This window comes from Gavia stellata, chromosome 27 (assembly GCF_030936135.1).
Source record: "Gavia stellata isolate bGavSte3 chromosome 27, bGavSte3.hap2, whole genome shotgun sequence".
In the NCBI taxonomy this organism is placed as follows: Eukaryota; Metazoa; Chordata; class Aves; order Gaviiformes; family Gaviidae; genus Gavia; species Gavia stellata.
This window is the reverse complement of record NC_082620.1, coordinates 1,934,368-1,951,808: the sequence shown is the minus strand read 5'-3', so window position 1 is coordinate 1,951,808 and position 17,441 is coordinate 1,934,368. Positions and strand designations below refer to the sequence as shown.

At 54.9% G+C, this 17,441-nt stretch overlaps 1 protein-coding gene across 1 annotated transcript in view; it reads right to left on the bottom strand.

The window, feature by feature from the left end:
* Positions 1–17,441, bottom strand: part of IGSF21 (immunoglobin superfamily member 21) — a 96,032-nt gene that overhangs the window by 31,426 nt on the left and 47,165 nt on the right. The window contains exon 2 of the mRNA XM_059829841.1: positions 9,419–9,532. Within this exon, the coding sequence (XP_059685824.1) occupies positions 9,419–9,532 (114 nt within the window). The remainder of the gene's footprint in view (positions 1–9,418; positions 9,533–17,441) is intronic.

Genomic DNA, 17,441 nt, shown 5'->3' with positions numbered 1-17,441 from the left:
GTAAATTCACTCTCCGTCAGGAGGAAACCCAACTATCTCCAGCCAGTTTGCATACATCATCTGCTTGCAAAGAACTTTCTTAGAGAAGCAAAATAAAAAAAAGCCGTAATAACGCAACAAGAGGCAAATATAGCTTCAAAAGAGCCACCTCAGCCAGCGCTTATGGAAACCATCTCATCATCAAGTTGCAAGGGGAAGACGGCTCGCGCGGAGACGAAGCGCTGGAGGTTTTTCTCCGTGAATGATGGTCTGTCTGGAAGGCGAACCAGCAGCGTTATCACCCAGCCTTTTTCCTGCTGGTGATACATCTTTTGCATCCTTTCTGGACCAATATCTACCCATTACATGGTGCTTCTCCATCAGCAGATCTAGTCTGTTGTTCACCCTATGTGGAAAAAACCCCGCTCCCCAGCAGCTTGCTGTATATATTTTGGGGTGCCGGGCAAGGCAAAGTCACTCAAATCCTCCCACCGTGCTCTGAGCCGCCACGTCCTTCTGCAATGCAACTTGGCAGGTATATCTTTAGGAAAAAAGCAAAAAAAACCCAGCCAAATTCGACCACTGGCTCTTGGGATGCTCTCGGTGCTGCAAGCGGGGCGTGGGGGTGGAATGGCAAAGCCTGCGTGCGCGGTCCTCCTCTTCTAATAGCTTGTGCAGAAGCTAAATCTGCAGGGAACGGGACTTTTCTGGGCTTAAAAATATAAGAAAGATGCTTGATGGAGCAGAAAAAGTATCTCAGGTCATGGTACATCAAGGGACGACCTGAATTTGGGCTGGAAATCTTCCTAAGTGCGACTTAGAGCCAAGCTTTGAACCCTGCTCTCTGGAGGTGCAAAGCTGGGATGGAAACCTAAATCACTTGGCCATTAAAATCCCCTTCCAGACCATTTCCAACCAAGCCAAGAATTATTTTTTGCAGTAGAAAAGACGCAGCCATCAGCCAACTGGTGATGAAGAAGGTGCTCCTCTCTATGAGAGGGCTGCGCTCACCCACATCCCCCCCACCTCAAAATTGGGGTGATCCTGGTACTTTTGGTGATACCTGCTGAGCTGGAGCCTTTTTCTCCCCCTCCTGCTGTCATGGCCCATCTCAGCCCCACTGCAAAGAGCCAGCAGCTCCCAAAGCCATTGCTCGGTGCCCGTGACGATGACAACTGCCAGCCAAAATCAACCCTTTCATCATCTTCCTCTTTTCAAGCATTATCAGCACCGTGAGCAAAACACACCTTGGGGACCAGCTAGGTATTCTCCCCAGCACGAGCACCATCAAAAGCAACGTTGCTACCAGCAAATCCAGGGTTATCCCTGAAACCCATCCCCCAAAAAAGCATTTCCACGGATGGCAGTCCACCTAGGAGCGAACCCAAGTGCCACCCACCATGTTCCCCCTGCCACCCTGCATCCCACCCAGCACTCTGCTCCCCCAGGGAGAAGCAAACCCCCATCATGGAGCATCTCTGCATCGCTCCAGCCCCGTCGCTGCAGATCCCTTTGCAAAGAAACAAATCGGTATAAATACACATGGAAAGCAGGTGCATCCCAACGGAGGGTTCTCCAGCTCCCGTTTTCCCTGTCCTGGCCAGATAGGATGCAGCATCAGGATTTATCTACAAGTACAGGGAGGCGGAGCGGGGCTGGAATAACCGCTGCTAATCCCCTTCGCCCTCCCCTCCGAAGTACATTGTTGAAGGCATTACATAAATGGGAAATTATACAGAGGTTTGGGCAGGAGAGGAACTAAATCCCTGCTTCCCCTGCTCCATTTCGCAATGCCTCCGAGACACCCAGTCTTTCAGCCAAGAAGGGTTTTGCAGATGGAGATGTGCTCCCGGCACCAGAAGAGACGAAATGTGTGGTCCAGAGGCCGGGAAGGGCTCGGCGATGCCACGTTTCCACCTCCGCAGCCCCTTTCCATTGGGTTGCAATGTTCCTCCACTGGGAAATGTGGTTTTTCCTGATGTTCCCCAAACCTCCTTGGAGTCGAGGGCTAAATCCCTGCGAAGCCAGCAGCCAAATTCCCCTCCGGGCAGTCTCCGGCAAGCAGGGCTTCGCTGTGGATTCAGCCCAGTGCTGGAAAAACCTCGTTCCCTGCTTGAAACCTCCCTCGCCGGAGCTGTCAGGACCCTATTAATGATAGTTTTGCTTCTGGCTAATAAAAGCGCTAATTGCATTTCAAAGACCCAGCTCCGGCACTGGCTTCTGCTGCAAACACACGCGTACCCCAGGTGTTAACGCTGCGAGATCGCAGGGACGCAGCAAGGAGGGTCACCCCAAAAGGGCTCGGCGTCACCCTACTAGATAAGCACATCAGGGAGGGCTCTGACGCAGTGTTTAGGGGGGATGAACCCCATTTCTCAGCCAGTGGAGAGTGAAAACAAGCGGGGCGTACACCTTCCCCAGTCCAAATGGCTCTGCAGACCCTAAAAACCTGATTTTATAGAACTCCTTCACAGAGGGAACCACAGCGGGCGGTTGTTGTCCCCACACTTTGCTATGAGCCTCCTGCCCTCGGCACTCGTGCGGCAAATCCCGTCCCAAAAGCGTTGAAACCAAGCCCGTGATTGACGGTTTATTTTAGGAAGGAGTCGGGAAAAGTGGGAAGAAGATAATGCCGGGGAGGGATAATGTGAGCGCCAGTCATGAGTTAAAAACAAGCCCATTAGTACTCCAAGTGCCTCGGCAGAAAGCAAACAAAAGGGCAAAGAGAGCAGCTTGGCAAGGGAACAAACCCAGCCGCATCAGCTGCATCCTCCCCGCTCCGCTCTTTGCAGCGGGATTTACGAGCCGGGAAGTTTGCAAGCCGAGAGCTGCACCTCCTGCCTCCGAAAAATTGGGATTTGGGGGCTCCTTCCCTTGATTTTCCTCTTCGCCGATACCTGAGCAAAGAGACTGACTCAGCATCACTGAAATCAAGGTTTTCACTTAAGAAAATAGGGGGAAACACGCCAAGCACTGAGGAAATCCCATCACTGGCAGGTCCCAAGGGGGTGGTGCTTCATCCTCCCTGTGCATGGTCCCAGGCAGGTCCTGGCCATCTCCATCCTCGCCAGGGTGAGGTTTCGGCTCCATCCCCACCTCCCTGGAAGGCTTTTCCCTCGGCAAGCGCTGCAGGAGCCTTAGCATGATCCTTGCCCCTGTCTCAGCCTAATTCCCAAGCCATTAGCGCATCTGGATCAAATAAAACCTGCTCTTATCCCAACGCCGTGGAGAGCTTTTCATCGGCAGATCTTAAAGCGCTTGGCAAAAGGAGCAAGGCGAGAGCCGGTCAAGCGTTCCCAGTGAAGGATTTTCTGACAGAAAAGACCATTTCTGCAAGGACAACCAGAAAAAAAGGCAGGTGGGGCATGTGAAGCCCTGCAACGTCTCCACGGGAAGGGCAGGCTTGTGAGAGTGTGGTTAAGGTCACGTCTGGATGCTCCATAAACCCCATCCATGCAGGAGCTGAGCTGCATTTCCACGTCGCTCAAGCCTGGATGCAACACCAGGGTAGACTTTGCCTGGAAGTGCTTGGAAGCATCAGAGAAGCCACAGGGCACATATGAGGGGCTGTGGTGTATTCAGCATCTTGCATATAGCATTTAGCATATAGCATGTAGCTCCTTGCATTAGCATGTAGCATATAGAACCTTGCATTTCGCATGTAGCAGATGGCATGTAGCACCTTGCATGTAGCACGTAGCAGATAGAACCTTGCATTTCGCATGTAGCACCTTGCATTTGGCACATTGCATATAGAGCCTTGCATTTCGCATGTAGCAGATGGCACGTAGCACCTCGCGTGTAGCAAATAGCATGTAGCACCTTGCATTTAGCATGTAGCATATAGAACCTTGCATTTAGCACTTAGCATGTAGAACCTTGCAGATAGCATGCAGCAGATAGCACCTTGCATTTAGCACGTAGCATGTAGAACCTTGCATTTAGCATGCAGCAGATAGCACGCAGCAGATAGCACGTAGAACCTTGCATTTAGCATGCAGCAGATAGCATGTAGAACCTTGCAGATAGCATGTAGCAGATAGCACGCAGCAGATAGCACGTAGAACCTTGCATTTAGCATGTAGCAGATAGCATGTAGAACCTTGCATTTAGCATGTTGCATGTAGCAGATAGCACGTAGAACCTTGCAGACAGCATGCAGCAGACAGCATGCAGCAGACAGCATGCAGAACCTTGCATTTAGCATGTAGCAGATAGCACATAGCACCCTGCAGATAGCACGTAGCACCTTGCATTTAGCATGTAGCATGTAGCAGATAGCACGTAGAACTTGCAGATAGCACGCAGCAGATAGCACGCAGCAGACAGCACCTTGCATTTAGCACGCAGCAGACAGCACATAGCACCTTGCATGTAGCATGTGGACAGCACACAGCATTTGGCACACTGCGCACAGCCTGTAGCACACTGCGTATAGCAGGGGCTGCTTAGCTCAAGGCTCTTTGCAGCAAACCCAGGACCTGTAGCACAAGTCCTTATTTCAGCAGAGAGGGGAGCGACATCCCCAACCCAAACCCTACAGCATCCCCAGGCTTTATTTTTTTGGGGTGCTAATAATGTCAAGGGATTACTTGCTGCAGCAAGGGAATTTGGGGGATAAATACCCCAAAACCAAGCTCTGACACGTGAAGGAGCTTCGGAAATACTCAGGAGCAGCCAGGGACCAGCCACGATTTAATGCATGAGGGTTTCCGTGGAGAAATGAAGCCCGGAATATCTCCGCACCCCGAAGATGCTTATTAGCTAGGAAAGGTACAAGGCGAGGGGCAGATCCTCGCCTGTGTTAAAAGCTTTTTTGAAGAGCTCGAGATTCAAACCGGCAGCTCTAAACCACTACAAAACGCAGCTGGTGGGAAGAGAAAAATTGGGCTAATTGGGGAAGGGCAATCAGCACCGTTAGGAGGATTTTCCGAAGGGGCTTGGGCTGCCTGCGTGGCCTGGATTTACCCGGAGAGCAAAGCATAGGCTTCGTAGAAAGGCAGAATTCATGGAAATAGCAGGAAAGGAATAAAAAAAAAGGTGACCCTAAGCTGAATGCAAGATTTGCCGGGGAAAAGCACGAGCAGAGAAGGACGGAGGGAGCGTGGGATGGCTTTCCAGGTCAGTGCTGCGCGTTCGCAGGTGAATTAGAGCAGGTTTTGCTCCCACGTGGCGCAGAGGATGCTCCTCCTTTCCCCTCACCCCCCCCCAGCTTGCAAACTCCCACCAAAACCCTCTTCCTTTAAATAAGCTCAGCAGAGACGCGAGCAGGTGGCTCCCATCACCCCGGTAAAAGATGCATGCCGGTATTTTCCTACGGAAAAGAGCAAAATGAGCTTTTCCAGGCTTGCAAGGAGGAGGGTGGCATGCGAGCTGGGAAAATCCCTGCGAGGAAAAGCCTCAGGGGGTCCCTGGGAAAGGAGAGGGGGGAGAAATTCAGCTTGTTGATAAAAACGATAACTGTAAAGGGATTTTTCCAAGCTGGTTTTTTGGCTTGGAGAAACGGCACGGGGATATCCCTAAGGGCAGGTCCCTGCTAAACCCAGCGCCAGCAAACCTGCCCTTTTGGGGCAAAGCCCAGAAAACCCGTAAGCAGCTTCAAATAAGGAGCTAGACTTGAATTTTCCCCTTTTTTCCCATCGCAGGAGGTGCCGTGGGGAGGGGAATATAGAAGCTACAGCAAACCGCTCCGATAAGGACCATATAAATACCTCGCCGAGATCAAAACTCGACGTATTTAGCGCTCCCTTTCACATTTGCAAAACACAGCTCTGATTTTACACGGCTGTAAAACAAACCCCCCGCAAACATTTTACGGGAACGTATTTCAGGCGACAAGCTGAGCGCCGGCTAATCAGCCAGCCCTGATTTCGGCGATGCCAAGAAGTCATCGCCCTGTCTGCAGATGGGGCCTCCCCGGCTTTCCAAAACCGGGGGTCCCGAGGCTACGGCTCCATCGTTATCCGTGATCCAGCCACGTTTTTTCATCTCGACGGCTCCTTAACCCACTTAGCCCTGCCCTAGGCAGCTTTTTCTGGTCAAGGGAAGAGATGGAGCTTGTTACAAGGAAAAAGCTGTATTACAAAGGGTGATGCTCCCCGGAGGGACGTATAACGCATCGGGAAGGATCCAGCCGACCTACCGCGCAGCGAGGAAGCAAGCAGCTTCGTTGGGGTAAAGAAAAGGGCTTTTCATGATGAGGCGATGGATGGAAACCCCCAAAAGGCTCCCACGAAGGCGCAGATGCTTTGCAGGACGGGGAAGCGCTTCCGACGGATCCCCGGTGCTCTCTCCTGCCAGCCGGCAGCGGGACCTCGTTGCTCCTCCTGGATGCGGCAGCGATGGGGGCAGCTGCCCGCCGAGCCGGCACCGTGCCATATATAAGGTGACAATAAAAATAGGCGAGATTCCCCCAAAAATGGCTTTGGAGGCATATGGCAGACGCCGAGGGCAAAGGCATTTGTAGGGAAGAGCAGCGGGAGTTTGCGTGTCGGGCACGTGCCCCCCTACATCTTCCCAGGCGATGCGACCGGATCCTGCTCAATCCCTTGGGAGCAAAGCGCCGGGATGGGGAGGGGACAGACCTCTGTGGGCACGTCCTCCCTCGCTGCCACAATGCCGGCAGCTCCAGCCAAAGATGCCGTCAACCACGGAAAAGCCATCTGCCCGCCGAATTTCGGGAGCGGCGCTTGGTCTCCGCAGCATCCTGCTGCCCGGAGCAAAGGGAGGCATCAGGATGGGCGCACCCACCCCAAAACCAGGCTTTTTGCAACCATTTTTAGCTGTTTGCTGAAAAAAGCAGAGGGCAAAGTGGCTTTTTTGGGACAGCATTTCTCCACCGAGGGCTAGGAGATACTTAAAGCAGCTGATTCTCAGGATACGGGAAAGCAGCAAAGTCCCAGCGGGGTTTTAAGAGCCAAAACCCGCCTCGGGGATGTCCAAACCCAAGCGCTGCCCGTCAAACCTGCCCGCGAGACCCGGGATCCTCCTCCCGCGTCCCTTTATAACCCCCCTGGGGCTGCCGGCTTCTTCTAGACCCGCCGCAAACCAACTTTTACCTCTTTATTTCCCCCCCCAAATAGACATTTCCAACACAGATTTCCCCACACCCGCTCGCCCGCTCTCACAGATCAGCAGCAGAAGAGCGATCGCCCCATTTGCAGCGATACAAAAATAGGAGAAAGGGAGGAAAAATGATCCATGCGCCGGTGACGGACAGCTTGCCGCCGGGGAAAAGCCGGGGGGACGCGTTGTTCCTTGAAAATTATCTACCCGTGACCTTAACGCTGTGGTGGAGGTGGAGAGGAGATCCAGGTGGGAGGCAGGACTGGATCGGACACAAGTTCCCCCCCCTCCATGAGTCGCCCAGGTTTTATTATTGTCCGCGTGCTCTTCGGCAGCGGGATGCCAGCGGGATGCTCGGGATGCACGGAGCAAACCGGGGAAGGGGGGAAAGGGCAGCAGCCGCAGCCCGGCAGCGCATAAAACCCATCAGGGGGATGGCAAAGAGGGATGCAGGAAATGCAGGATGCCTTCCCACCCCTGGTTCAGCCAAATCCGAGCAGGGCTCTGGCTAACCTCAGTGGTCCGTGGTCCCCGAGGGATGATTTTGGAGCTGCTCGCGATGGCAGGGAAAAGAATCGGCTCCTTTGTGTCAACCTCTCCCCGCTCAACCCCGCAGAGCGCGGCCGCCGCTCCCCCTCCCCGCGCCCTGCAGCAGCTGACGGCGGCTTTCCGGAGAGGAAAAAGTACATTATAAATAATAATAAAAAAAAAAAGATACCGAGCAAGCTCTGCTCATCCCTCCGTCACCCGGCGCTCGGCAAAGCCTCGCAGCCTCAGGAGAGCAGCCAGGTCTCGCTGTGCTCATTAAAGAGCGGCCATCTGAGACCCCGCAGCGGGTGATCTGGGGGGGCGCGGGGAGGGGGAACGCAGAGGGAAAAGGGGGAAAGAGGAGGGAGATTGCCTTCAAACGCACAAGAAATTAAATTGCACGGCTACCCCTCAGCCTCCGGGATGCAGGGAGGGGAAAGTTTCCTGCCCCGTTAATTTTCAGCTCCTGGGAGCCCCGCTTTTGGGGATGGGGTGTGGAGGGGGCTGTTATTAAAACCTCTGCGGAGCAAAGCGGGGGGTCAAGGTGTTCGTTTAAGAGCTCAGCCAGCTGCAAACCCCTGGGATGGCGGGGATTTGGGGGGCTGCTTCTCCCCGCTGGGTACCCCTCCCTCCCAACTATGGGGTTTGGGGCACCCCCTGCATGCCCAAGAGGCAGGGTGGGCTAGGGTGCCCCTGGGTGCTGCGCCCCCCCCCCCCGATAAAAAGCTGTAGCTCATGGGGGTCCCCAGGGCACAGACCCCCCCAGTACGGCATGAGCAGGGCTGGGGGCTGGAGGAGGACTGGGACTCGCAGCCGGAGCCCCGGTACGGAGCAGCAGGGAAGGGGGAGACGGGTCCCCCCCCAGTGACGCTGGCTCAGGGGCGAGGGACGAGCACCCCCCCGTCTTCTCGCCCTGTCCCCCAGCACCGGGGCACAATTACCGGGTCCAAAGCAGGTGCCCTATTATAGCTGCCCTATTAATGGCTGCCCCATCGACGGGTCCGACACCAGCACCCTGTAAGGGGGTGCCCTGTTAACGGGTCCAACACCAGCACCCTATTAAGGGGTTCAAACCCAGCACCCTGTTAGGGGCTGCCCCGTTAACGGGTCCAACACCAGCACCCTATTAAGGGGTTCAAACCCAGCACCCTGTTAGGGGGTGCCCCGTTAACGGGTCCAACACCAGCACCCTATTAAGGGGTTCAAACCCAGCACCCTGTTAGGGGGTGCCCCGTTAACGGGTCCAACACCAGCACCCTATTAAGGGGTTCAAACCCAGCACCCTCTTAGGGGGTGCTCCGTTAACGGGTCCAACACCAGCACCCTATTAAGGGGTTCAAACCCAGCACCCTCTTAGGGGGTGCTCCGTTAACGGGTCCAACACCAGCACCCTATTAAGGGGTTCAAACCCAGCACCCTGTTAGGGGCTGCCCCGTTAACGGGTCCAACACCAGCACCCTATTAAGGGGTTCAAACCCAGCACCCTGTTAGGGGGTGCCCCGTTAACGGGTCCAACACCAGCACCCTGTTAAGGGGTTCAAACCCAGCAGGGTGCTGGGTTAGGGGGTGCCCCATTAACGGGTCCAACCCGGGTGCTCCATCAGCAAGTGCCCTATTACCGGCTCCAAACCCATTGTCCTATTAACGGGTGCCCTATTCCCAGTGCCTGCCCCCCCACCCTGCACCCTCGGGAGCCCCCCCCCATGAGCCTCGTGGGGAGGAGGGGGGGTGCAGAGCCCAGAGCCGCCGCACACTTACCGGGGTGCAGGTGGGCACCCCCTTATTTTAGCGGCCGTGGGGGGGTCCCCTGTCCCCGGGGGGAGCGGGGCGGGGGGGTGACACTCACCCAGCGCCAGGTGGAGGAGGTCCCAGAGCAGCAGGCAGAGGGGCAGGGGGCTCATCGTCCGCATGATGCCCGTGGGGGGGGCAGCCCCATGGGGCTCAGCCGCGCCCCAGCGCCCTGCCCGGGGGGCAGGAGGGCATCGCGGCGGGGGGGGGGGGGCTCAGCCCGGCTCCGTCTCCCCCCCCGTCCTCGGCCCGCACCCGCCGCGCTGCCGCCCGAAGCCGATTGATTGCAGCGGCAGCGGAGCGAGTTGGCGGCCGCCCGCCCCCGGCCCCCCCCCCCCGGCTGGGCCCGCCCCGGTCGGCCCCGGGAGGTGCTGGGGGGGGCGGGAGCGCTGCGCGGGGGGGGCGGGAGGGAGTGCGGGGTATGGGGGGGGCGGGAGGGATGCAGGAGGGGGTGCGGGTGGAGAAGGGGGTGCCCGGTGCGGGGGGGGGGGGGGAGAAGGGGGTGTCCGGGGGGGGTGGAGAAGGGGGTGCCCAGTGCGGGGGGGGGGGGGGGGGATGGAGAAGGGGGTGCCCGGTGCGGAAGAGGGGGAGAAGGGGGTGCCCGGTGCAGGGGGGGTGGGGGAGAAGGGGGTGCCCGGTGCGGGGTGGGGGGGTGGAGAAGGGGGTGCCCAGTGCGGGGGGGGGGGGGTGTGGAGAAGAAGGGGGTGCCCGTGCGGGGGGGGGGGGGGGATGGAGAAGGGGGTGCCCGGTGCGGAAGAGGGGGAGAAGGGGGTGCCCGGTGCGGGGGGGGGGGGGGAGAAGGGGGTGCCCGGGGGGGGGGAGAAGGGGGTGCCCGGTGCAGGGGGGGTGGGGGAGAAGGGGGTGCCTGGGGGGGGTGGAGAAGGGGGTGCCCGGTGCAGGGGGGGGGGTGGAGAAGGGGGTGCCCGGTGCGGGAGGGGGGGGATGGAGAAGGGGGTGCCCGGTGCGGGAGGGGGGGTTGTGGAGAAGGGGGTGCCCAGTGCGGGAGCGGGGTGCAGGACGGTGGCGGGGGGGTAACGCGGTATATGGAGTGGGTGCGCGGTGTATGGGGGTGCGGGGCGGGGGGGGGTGCCCGGTGCGGGAGGGGGGTTCAGGACGGTGGCAGGGGGGTTAACGCGGTATATGGAGGGGGTGCGGGGTGTATTGGGGGGGTGACGGGGCGTGGGGAGGAGGGGGGCACTGTATGGGGGGCGCGGGGTGCAGGAGGAGGCGTGCGGGTGGGGGGGGGCAGGAAGGGATGCGAGGCCGTTTGGAGGGTGCAGGAGGGGGAGCGCGGTTTAGGGAGGGGGTGCATGGGGGGGTGCACAGTGAGGGAGGGGGTGCAGGAGGGGCTGTGCGGTCCAGGCAGGGGGGCACGGTCTGGGGAGGCGGGAGGGGGGGGCTGTAGGAAGGATGCTGGATGCAGGCAGGGATGTGGGGGGCAGGATGGGGAGGAATGCAGGCAGGGATGTGGGGGGCAGGCAGGGATGTGGGGGGCCAGCAGGGATGTGGGGTGCAGGCAGGGATGTGGGGTGCAGGAGGGGGCAGGATGCAGGCAGGGATGTGGGGGGCCAGCAGAGATGTGGGGGGCAGGCAGGGGGGCAGGATGCAGGCAGGGATGTGGGGTGCAGGATGGGGAGGAATGCAGGCAGGGATGTGGGGTGCAGGCAGGGGGATGGGATGCAGGCAGGGATGTGGGGTGCAGGAGGGGGCAGGATGCAGGCAGGGATGTGGGGGGCCAGCAGGGATGTGGGGTGCAGGCAGGGGGGTGGGATGCAGGCAAGGATACGGGGTGCAGGCAGGGGAGGAACACAAGCAGTGATTTGGGATGCAGGCAGGGATGTGGGGTACAGGCAGGGATGTGGGGTGCAGGCAGGGGAGGAACACAAGCAGCGATGTGGGGTGCAGGCAGGGGAGGAACGCAGGCGGGGATGTGGGGTGCGGGCAGGGATGTGGGGTGCAGGCGCAGGTAGCCAGCAGGAGCCCTGAGGCAGCAGTTTCCATCTGCCCCCCCTTCCTTCAGCAACTCCCCTCTCCCCACAGCCCCCCAGCAGCCGGATCCAGCCCTGGAACCATTCAGTGTCCCCCAAAACCATCGGCCGGTGGGGATGCACATCCCTCCATGGCCCTGCTTCGCAGATGACCTTGTCTCCCTCCAACTCCCTGGATTTAATTCGTCCCTGGACACAGGGGAAGCTGCGAGTGCTGTTTATGAAGAGCCCAGGCAGGAGCGGGATGGCCGGGGCAGAAGAAGAGATTAGGGGGCTGGAGGAAGCTTTTCCTGGAGGTCGGAGGCCTCTTTCTGCTGCTATTCCACCTTAGAAGCAGCGCTTCCCAAAACTGCGCCTCTTTTCTTTGCAAAATCAACTTTTTTCCCCGTTGCTTTTGATTTTTTTTCCGGTCCCATGTGATTGCCCCGTCTCCCTCAACACCTTTTCTTACAGCCCTCGAGCCCAGCTTAACCCCACCGCTTCCCAAAATCAGGCGAACGCCCCTCATTTCCAGCCACACAAAGCCAGCCCCATGCAAAAAAAAACCCCACAACCCACCCCACTATCCTCTTTTGGGGCTTATATTTGCAAAAAAAGCACCGGGGCAAAAGGTTTCCCTGGGATGGGGATGGGGAACAGACCCTGTGCTGAGTCTTCGGCACAACCAGTGACACCAGTCTAATGAAAACTGGTGGGTTAGGGCTTGTTTCTTAAATAACCACCCTGAAAGCAATCAGGCTCTGCGTAGATCAGCGCAAAAAAAAGATAAATAAAATCAATTAGTTGCTGAAATTCCTTTGAGTGAGCTGGATTTTTCTCTCCCTTCTCCCTCTGCCTTTCATCCGCTGGGAAAAGTCACGGTTCATTCTTGCACGGAGATGTCTGGAAATCAAATCTCGCCTTATTTGATCGTGGATTTGACAGGCCCCCAAGAGACATTGCCTTTCCTTTACTCTCCCGGGAATATAATAGCCAGGGATAGGAAGAAGCGGCGCTCGCGAGGCCGTATCCCAGCAAACCCAGCGGACACTAAAAAAGCTTCAGCCTAACTAGGCGGCCCTGAGGTAAACCCGAGTTCAGCCAAGCCAAGCGCGCTGCTGTTGTTTGAAAGCCGCTCTGCCGGGTTAACAGCCCGCGCTCGACTCAAATGGCGCTGTCAGCTTCTGTAAGAGCCGCTCCTCCGAGATGCCTCCACCGAGATGTGGTTTTTGCCTCTTCTTGCTTTGCCGTGCTGAGCCACAACCCCCCGGCTCCATCACTCACCATCCCCTTTTTTACTCCCATCCCAAAAGCTGGGATATTGCTATTTTTCTTTGGAGATGCACAGAGCAATTTTTTCCACCCTTGGATGCAGTAACCCATAGGTGAGGTGCATAAAGAGGCGAAGATTTTAGGCTGGGAAGTGGAGAACGGTTGCCCGGAGAAGGAGGTTTAATAGCTGCACTATATCACCTTGCAAAATAAAAATTAAAATAAATAAAAAAATCCCACGCCTTTCCAACCGGAATTTTAGCCCCTTGCAGCTCCGGCTCTGCCTTTTGGCTGCACAACCTTCCCCCGGAGGAAAAGCGATGACCCGGTGGGAGAAGCATAAACTAAATAACCCGAAACGTTTAGAGCAGGACTTGTTTTCCCGTGGCAAAGCATCTTTGGCAGCCTCCAGATTTAGTATTTGAGCGCAGGGAAACCCAGAGAGAAGCACGCGGGCCATCAGCCGGAGCCCAGGACATTGAAGGAGACAGTAAGTGATGTAAATTGGTGGATAAAAATATTGCTGTTTGTATTGGGTGTCTGGCTTGGTTGGGTTTCGCCTGGGTTTTAATTTCGTGTGAATACAGCGGCTGGTAAAAGCTACTCGGTTGACAGCCCCGGGGGCTTTGGTCCCCTGGAAAGGCATGAAATGAGCCGAGCCGATGGGGAATGATGCTCCTTTCCCAGCTAAACGCAGCCATCAGGACCGTGAGGGGGGTTATTCCATATCTTTTTAATAAATAAGGGTTTCCCCGCAGCCCCATCCCATTGCAAAAGGCTGGATTCGCTTCTTCCAGGCATCACGCCCTGAAAAAAATCACTATTTTGGGATGGAGTGTCGTCCTCCCGTCCTTCCCATCCTCACGAGGGACGGATCCAGCCTGGAAAACTAGGTCCAAAGCCTCATCCCCGACATCCTTTGAGAGCAGCTTAAATCCAGGGCAGAGTATTGCGGGCGAGTCTCCTCCGTCTGTCCTCGGTGACCCCGATTCGGCACAAAAAAAGGCTCCAAAAGGCAAAATTTCTCACCTCCTCTTTCCTGACCTTTCCAGAAGAAGCCCGTGTACTAATTAGCCGAGTAATAACGTGGCGAGGATGCAATTCCTCATTAGCTTTTGAGAGATTCCCAGCTACATGACTGATACGCATCTACAAGAAAATTAACTCGGGCGCGAGGGCTCCGTAATCAAGATTAATGAGGAAACAGGCAAAGAGCAGCACACGGCTCCCCGCTGCCCTTGGCGGGGAGCTGAGCGCCTCCCAAAATGGGGCGAATCCCAGATTGGGGAGATGCTCCTCGGCAGAGCGAGTTGGCGGAGAAAGTCCCGATCAAGCCTGGAATAACCCAAATTTTCCCCGTAGGTGGGAAATCTCTACGTAACGCATTCAGGATCTCAGCCGGTCCCTAACGTCCGGCTCCTGCACTATCCCTAGTGCTGGAAAATGCTTGCTGAAGTAAGGAGTTAACTTGTGTGATAAAGAGCGATGCAGAGAGTGCTCATCTCTGGGTCCTTGGTCTCCAAAGCTCCGTTGCTTATGAGCTAAAGCGACATCAATCCATCCCAAGAGCATCCTGTGGCATCCCACTGCCCAGTCTCGGCCGCATCCTGCGGTCCCTATTGCAAAGCCATTGGGAGGGAGAGGAGATACTTCCCACGTTGCCTGGAGAGCAAAACCTTTCCTTTTCCCACCCGCTTTCCCGTTATCAAAGTCGTGGCGCAAAGGGGTAATTAGCTGCAGATCATTCCCATTAGCGTTATCCTTGTCTAATCACCCCACGGAAAAATGTACCCCACTAGAGCGTTCCCAGACCCCGGTTCATCCCTCTTTGCATCCCTCGACGGCTTGAAACCTGGGGCAAAATTAAATCAAGCCCCAGGTGCCTGACTTCAAATAATCCATTTTTCTCCTTGCAAGTGGTTTTCCATCAAAAATAGAAATGCCAGCAGTCAAAAAGCAAAAAACCATCGTCACGGGATGACCCACCACGCCGTGTTTAACTCAAAACATTTTCCTTCGCCGCAGTAGCCCAAGGTCCGGCTTTTCCCACCCGCAACATCCGTCTTTCAACAATAAAAGCCCATTGTAAAATGAAACATTGATGTTTCCAAAATGCAGCTTTTCTGGCATTCCTGCCCGAAGTTTTTCTTAGCAAAGCAGCTGGAGCCAAAGCGCCGTTTCCCTGGTTAAAAAAATCTCATTGCATTTATTTTTAGCGTATCGTTGAGTGCTGAATGCCCTCGACCGAGTCCGCTCTGGCCAGGTAACGTGAAGCATCCGAGCTCTATGATGCAGGAGGGAATTAAAGTGATTTTTTTCAATGCTTTTCTCTTCCCTTGACAAGCCAAGTGGTGGAAAACCACGAGGAGCAAAAGAGCATCATCATGTTAGCAAGGGGCTTTTCATAGCATGCACGCCGTAATTAATAAACTATAATTGATATGCTCCGGCATTGATGCAGAAGGGCAGGAGCAAACTCCAGAGCCCCTGAACCCACAGCCTAAATGTGCATAAATGTGCTTTTATCCCCAGATCTCTCAAAATTAAGGTATTATTCAACCCAGCCTCTTGCTTCATCTCCACCATGCATTGAGTAATTTCCAGGGCTGGTGTCTGGGGCCATCGTTATTCCATTATTATTTACAATAATAATTATAAATCCATGCTGGTGGCTAATACATTTTAAAAGTCCTTATTTCGTTCATCTATGCACCAAACCGGCATCCTATAGCTAAATATATGGTCACACAAGAGGGAGAAACAACCCTTCCATACGGGCAGAATTCAGAATATAAGTCCCCATATGTTCAGCCCCGTCCTTCCCCCGAGCCCGTGAGTCAATATTAAGGCTGGATTTGCTGTTTTCCACCAAAATGAAGATCTGGGGGTGTGAAAAAACCCTCATTTTTAAAAAACACTACAGTATTTCATGCCTGTAAGTCACTTGGGAAGGGGTTTTGGGCTTAAATGTCATGTTTTTAGAAAAATTGGGCGTATTTTGAAAGGATTAGCGTGGCCTTTCTCTCCCTCCCCGCAAATGGAGGGTTTCAGTTTTTCAGCTGGAAAGAACATTTTGTTACAGAAATCCCTTCACTTCTGCCTTGAAAAAAACAAAAATTGAAACATTTCGGCTGCCTTTGAGACTGAACATCTCAGCTGCTCCGATTTTCCCCCCAAACCCACGGTTTGCCAGAAACCTTAATATTTTCTTTCCTAAAATAACCCTTCTCCCCCAGATTTGGCCCCAAAATTATTTGCTGTATTTGGGGGCTGTGCTTTGCCCAGCATGCCCAATGTTCCTGCAGCATCCCCAAGTTGGAAGGGGAAAAAAAATTACTTTAACACCAACCGCCATCGGAAATATTTTGCTTTTTTAATGGGATGCTCATCCCAAAACCACCTCGATCAGCCCACAACCCTAAATTTCCTCCAGACACCTCCAAGAAACATCTCCCATTGCTAAATGAATCCTCCAAGGAGCTATATAAATATAAAAGTGTACATGCATTGATATATATACATATAAGACGTTTGAGAGGACGTCTTTGCAGCTGTATAAATAGGTTGATGACAGCCATGGGGTGGATATAAAAAAGATTACAAGTTGCAGACACCCTTTCCACGGCATTTTTCCCACCTCCATCCCCACACATCTTGCAGAGGGGATGGAAAATACCATTCTCCAGCCTTCCCCTACCCATTTTCACTCTAAAACGATGCTGTTTGCACCCAGATGGGTTAAACAGCCACAAAACCTGCTCAGGACCAGGCTCATGGCTTTATTTTTGCTTAGGCTGGTGAGGGTTACATCCATCCTCATCTTCACCAAACTAATTGCCGCCCAATAATGTTAGATACAGACAAAAATGCTCCTTTTTTCCCCTTTTCCCCCAATATTCCCAGTTCCAAAAAACCCCACTAATGCCCAATCAGGACCCCTCAGCCTTGAAAATGGGTTAAAAAAAGAGTAGGCAACAATTTTAGCATCTTTTTCTGATGCTGGCAGCCATGCTGAACACTCGCTTCAGCATTTTCCCCCCGTGGGCTAGCTAGAAAAAAAGAAAATCGCTATAAAAATGAGCAAGTGGAGAAATAAGAGCAAAAGCGTGGCCATCGCCCGCCTCACCCATCATTCCTCCACGTCTAGGACGAGGGGACAGGGGACCAGGCCATGGGGTGATGCTCAAAACCCTGCTGGCTTTTGGAGCATCTCAACCCTGTGGTGGCCAATGGATGGGGCACTGCCCTGATGTCACTGTGTCCCTCCCATTGGCTCCATCCCCCTTTTCCACCCTTGCAAATCTGGGGCAAACCCTCTCCCAGCACAAACTGGGTTTCCCTTGCAGCAACCAAAACCAGAGCAGCACCCTCTGCTCCGTTGCAAGCGGGTTGCAAGACAAAACCCCAAAACCTCAGAGTTCTGCAAAAAGAGATGGCATGCATCCCTCCTGCGCACAAATAACGGGGGTTTGCGATGGAGCATCACCTTGGCGAACAAATAATGGGGGTTTGCGATGGAGCATCACCCTGGTGAACAAATAACGGGGGTTTGCAATGGAACATCGTCTTGGTGAACAAATAACGGAGGGTTGCAATGGAGCATCCCTCCTTGAAAAAATAATGGGGGTTTGCAATGGAGCATGACGTTGGTGAACAAGTAACGGGGGTTTGCGATGGAGCATCACCTTGGCGAAGAAATAACGGGGGTTTACAATGGAGCATCACTTTGGCGAACAAATAATGGGGGTTTGCAATGGAGCATCACCTTGGTGAACAAATAATGGAGGGTTGCAATGGAGCATCGTCTTGGTGAACAAATAATGGGGGTTTGCGACGGAGCAT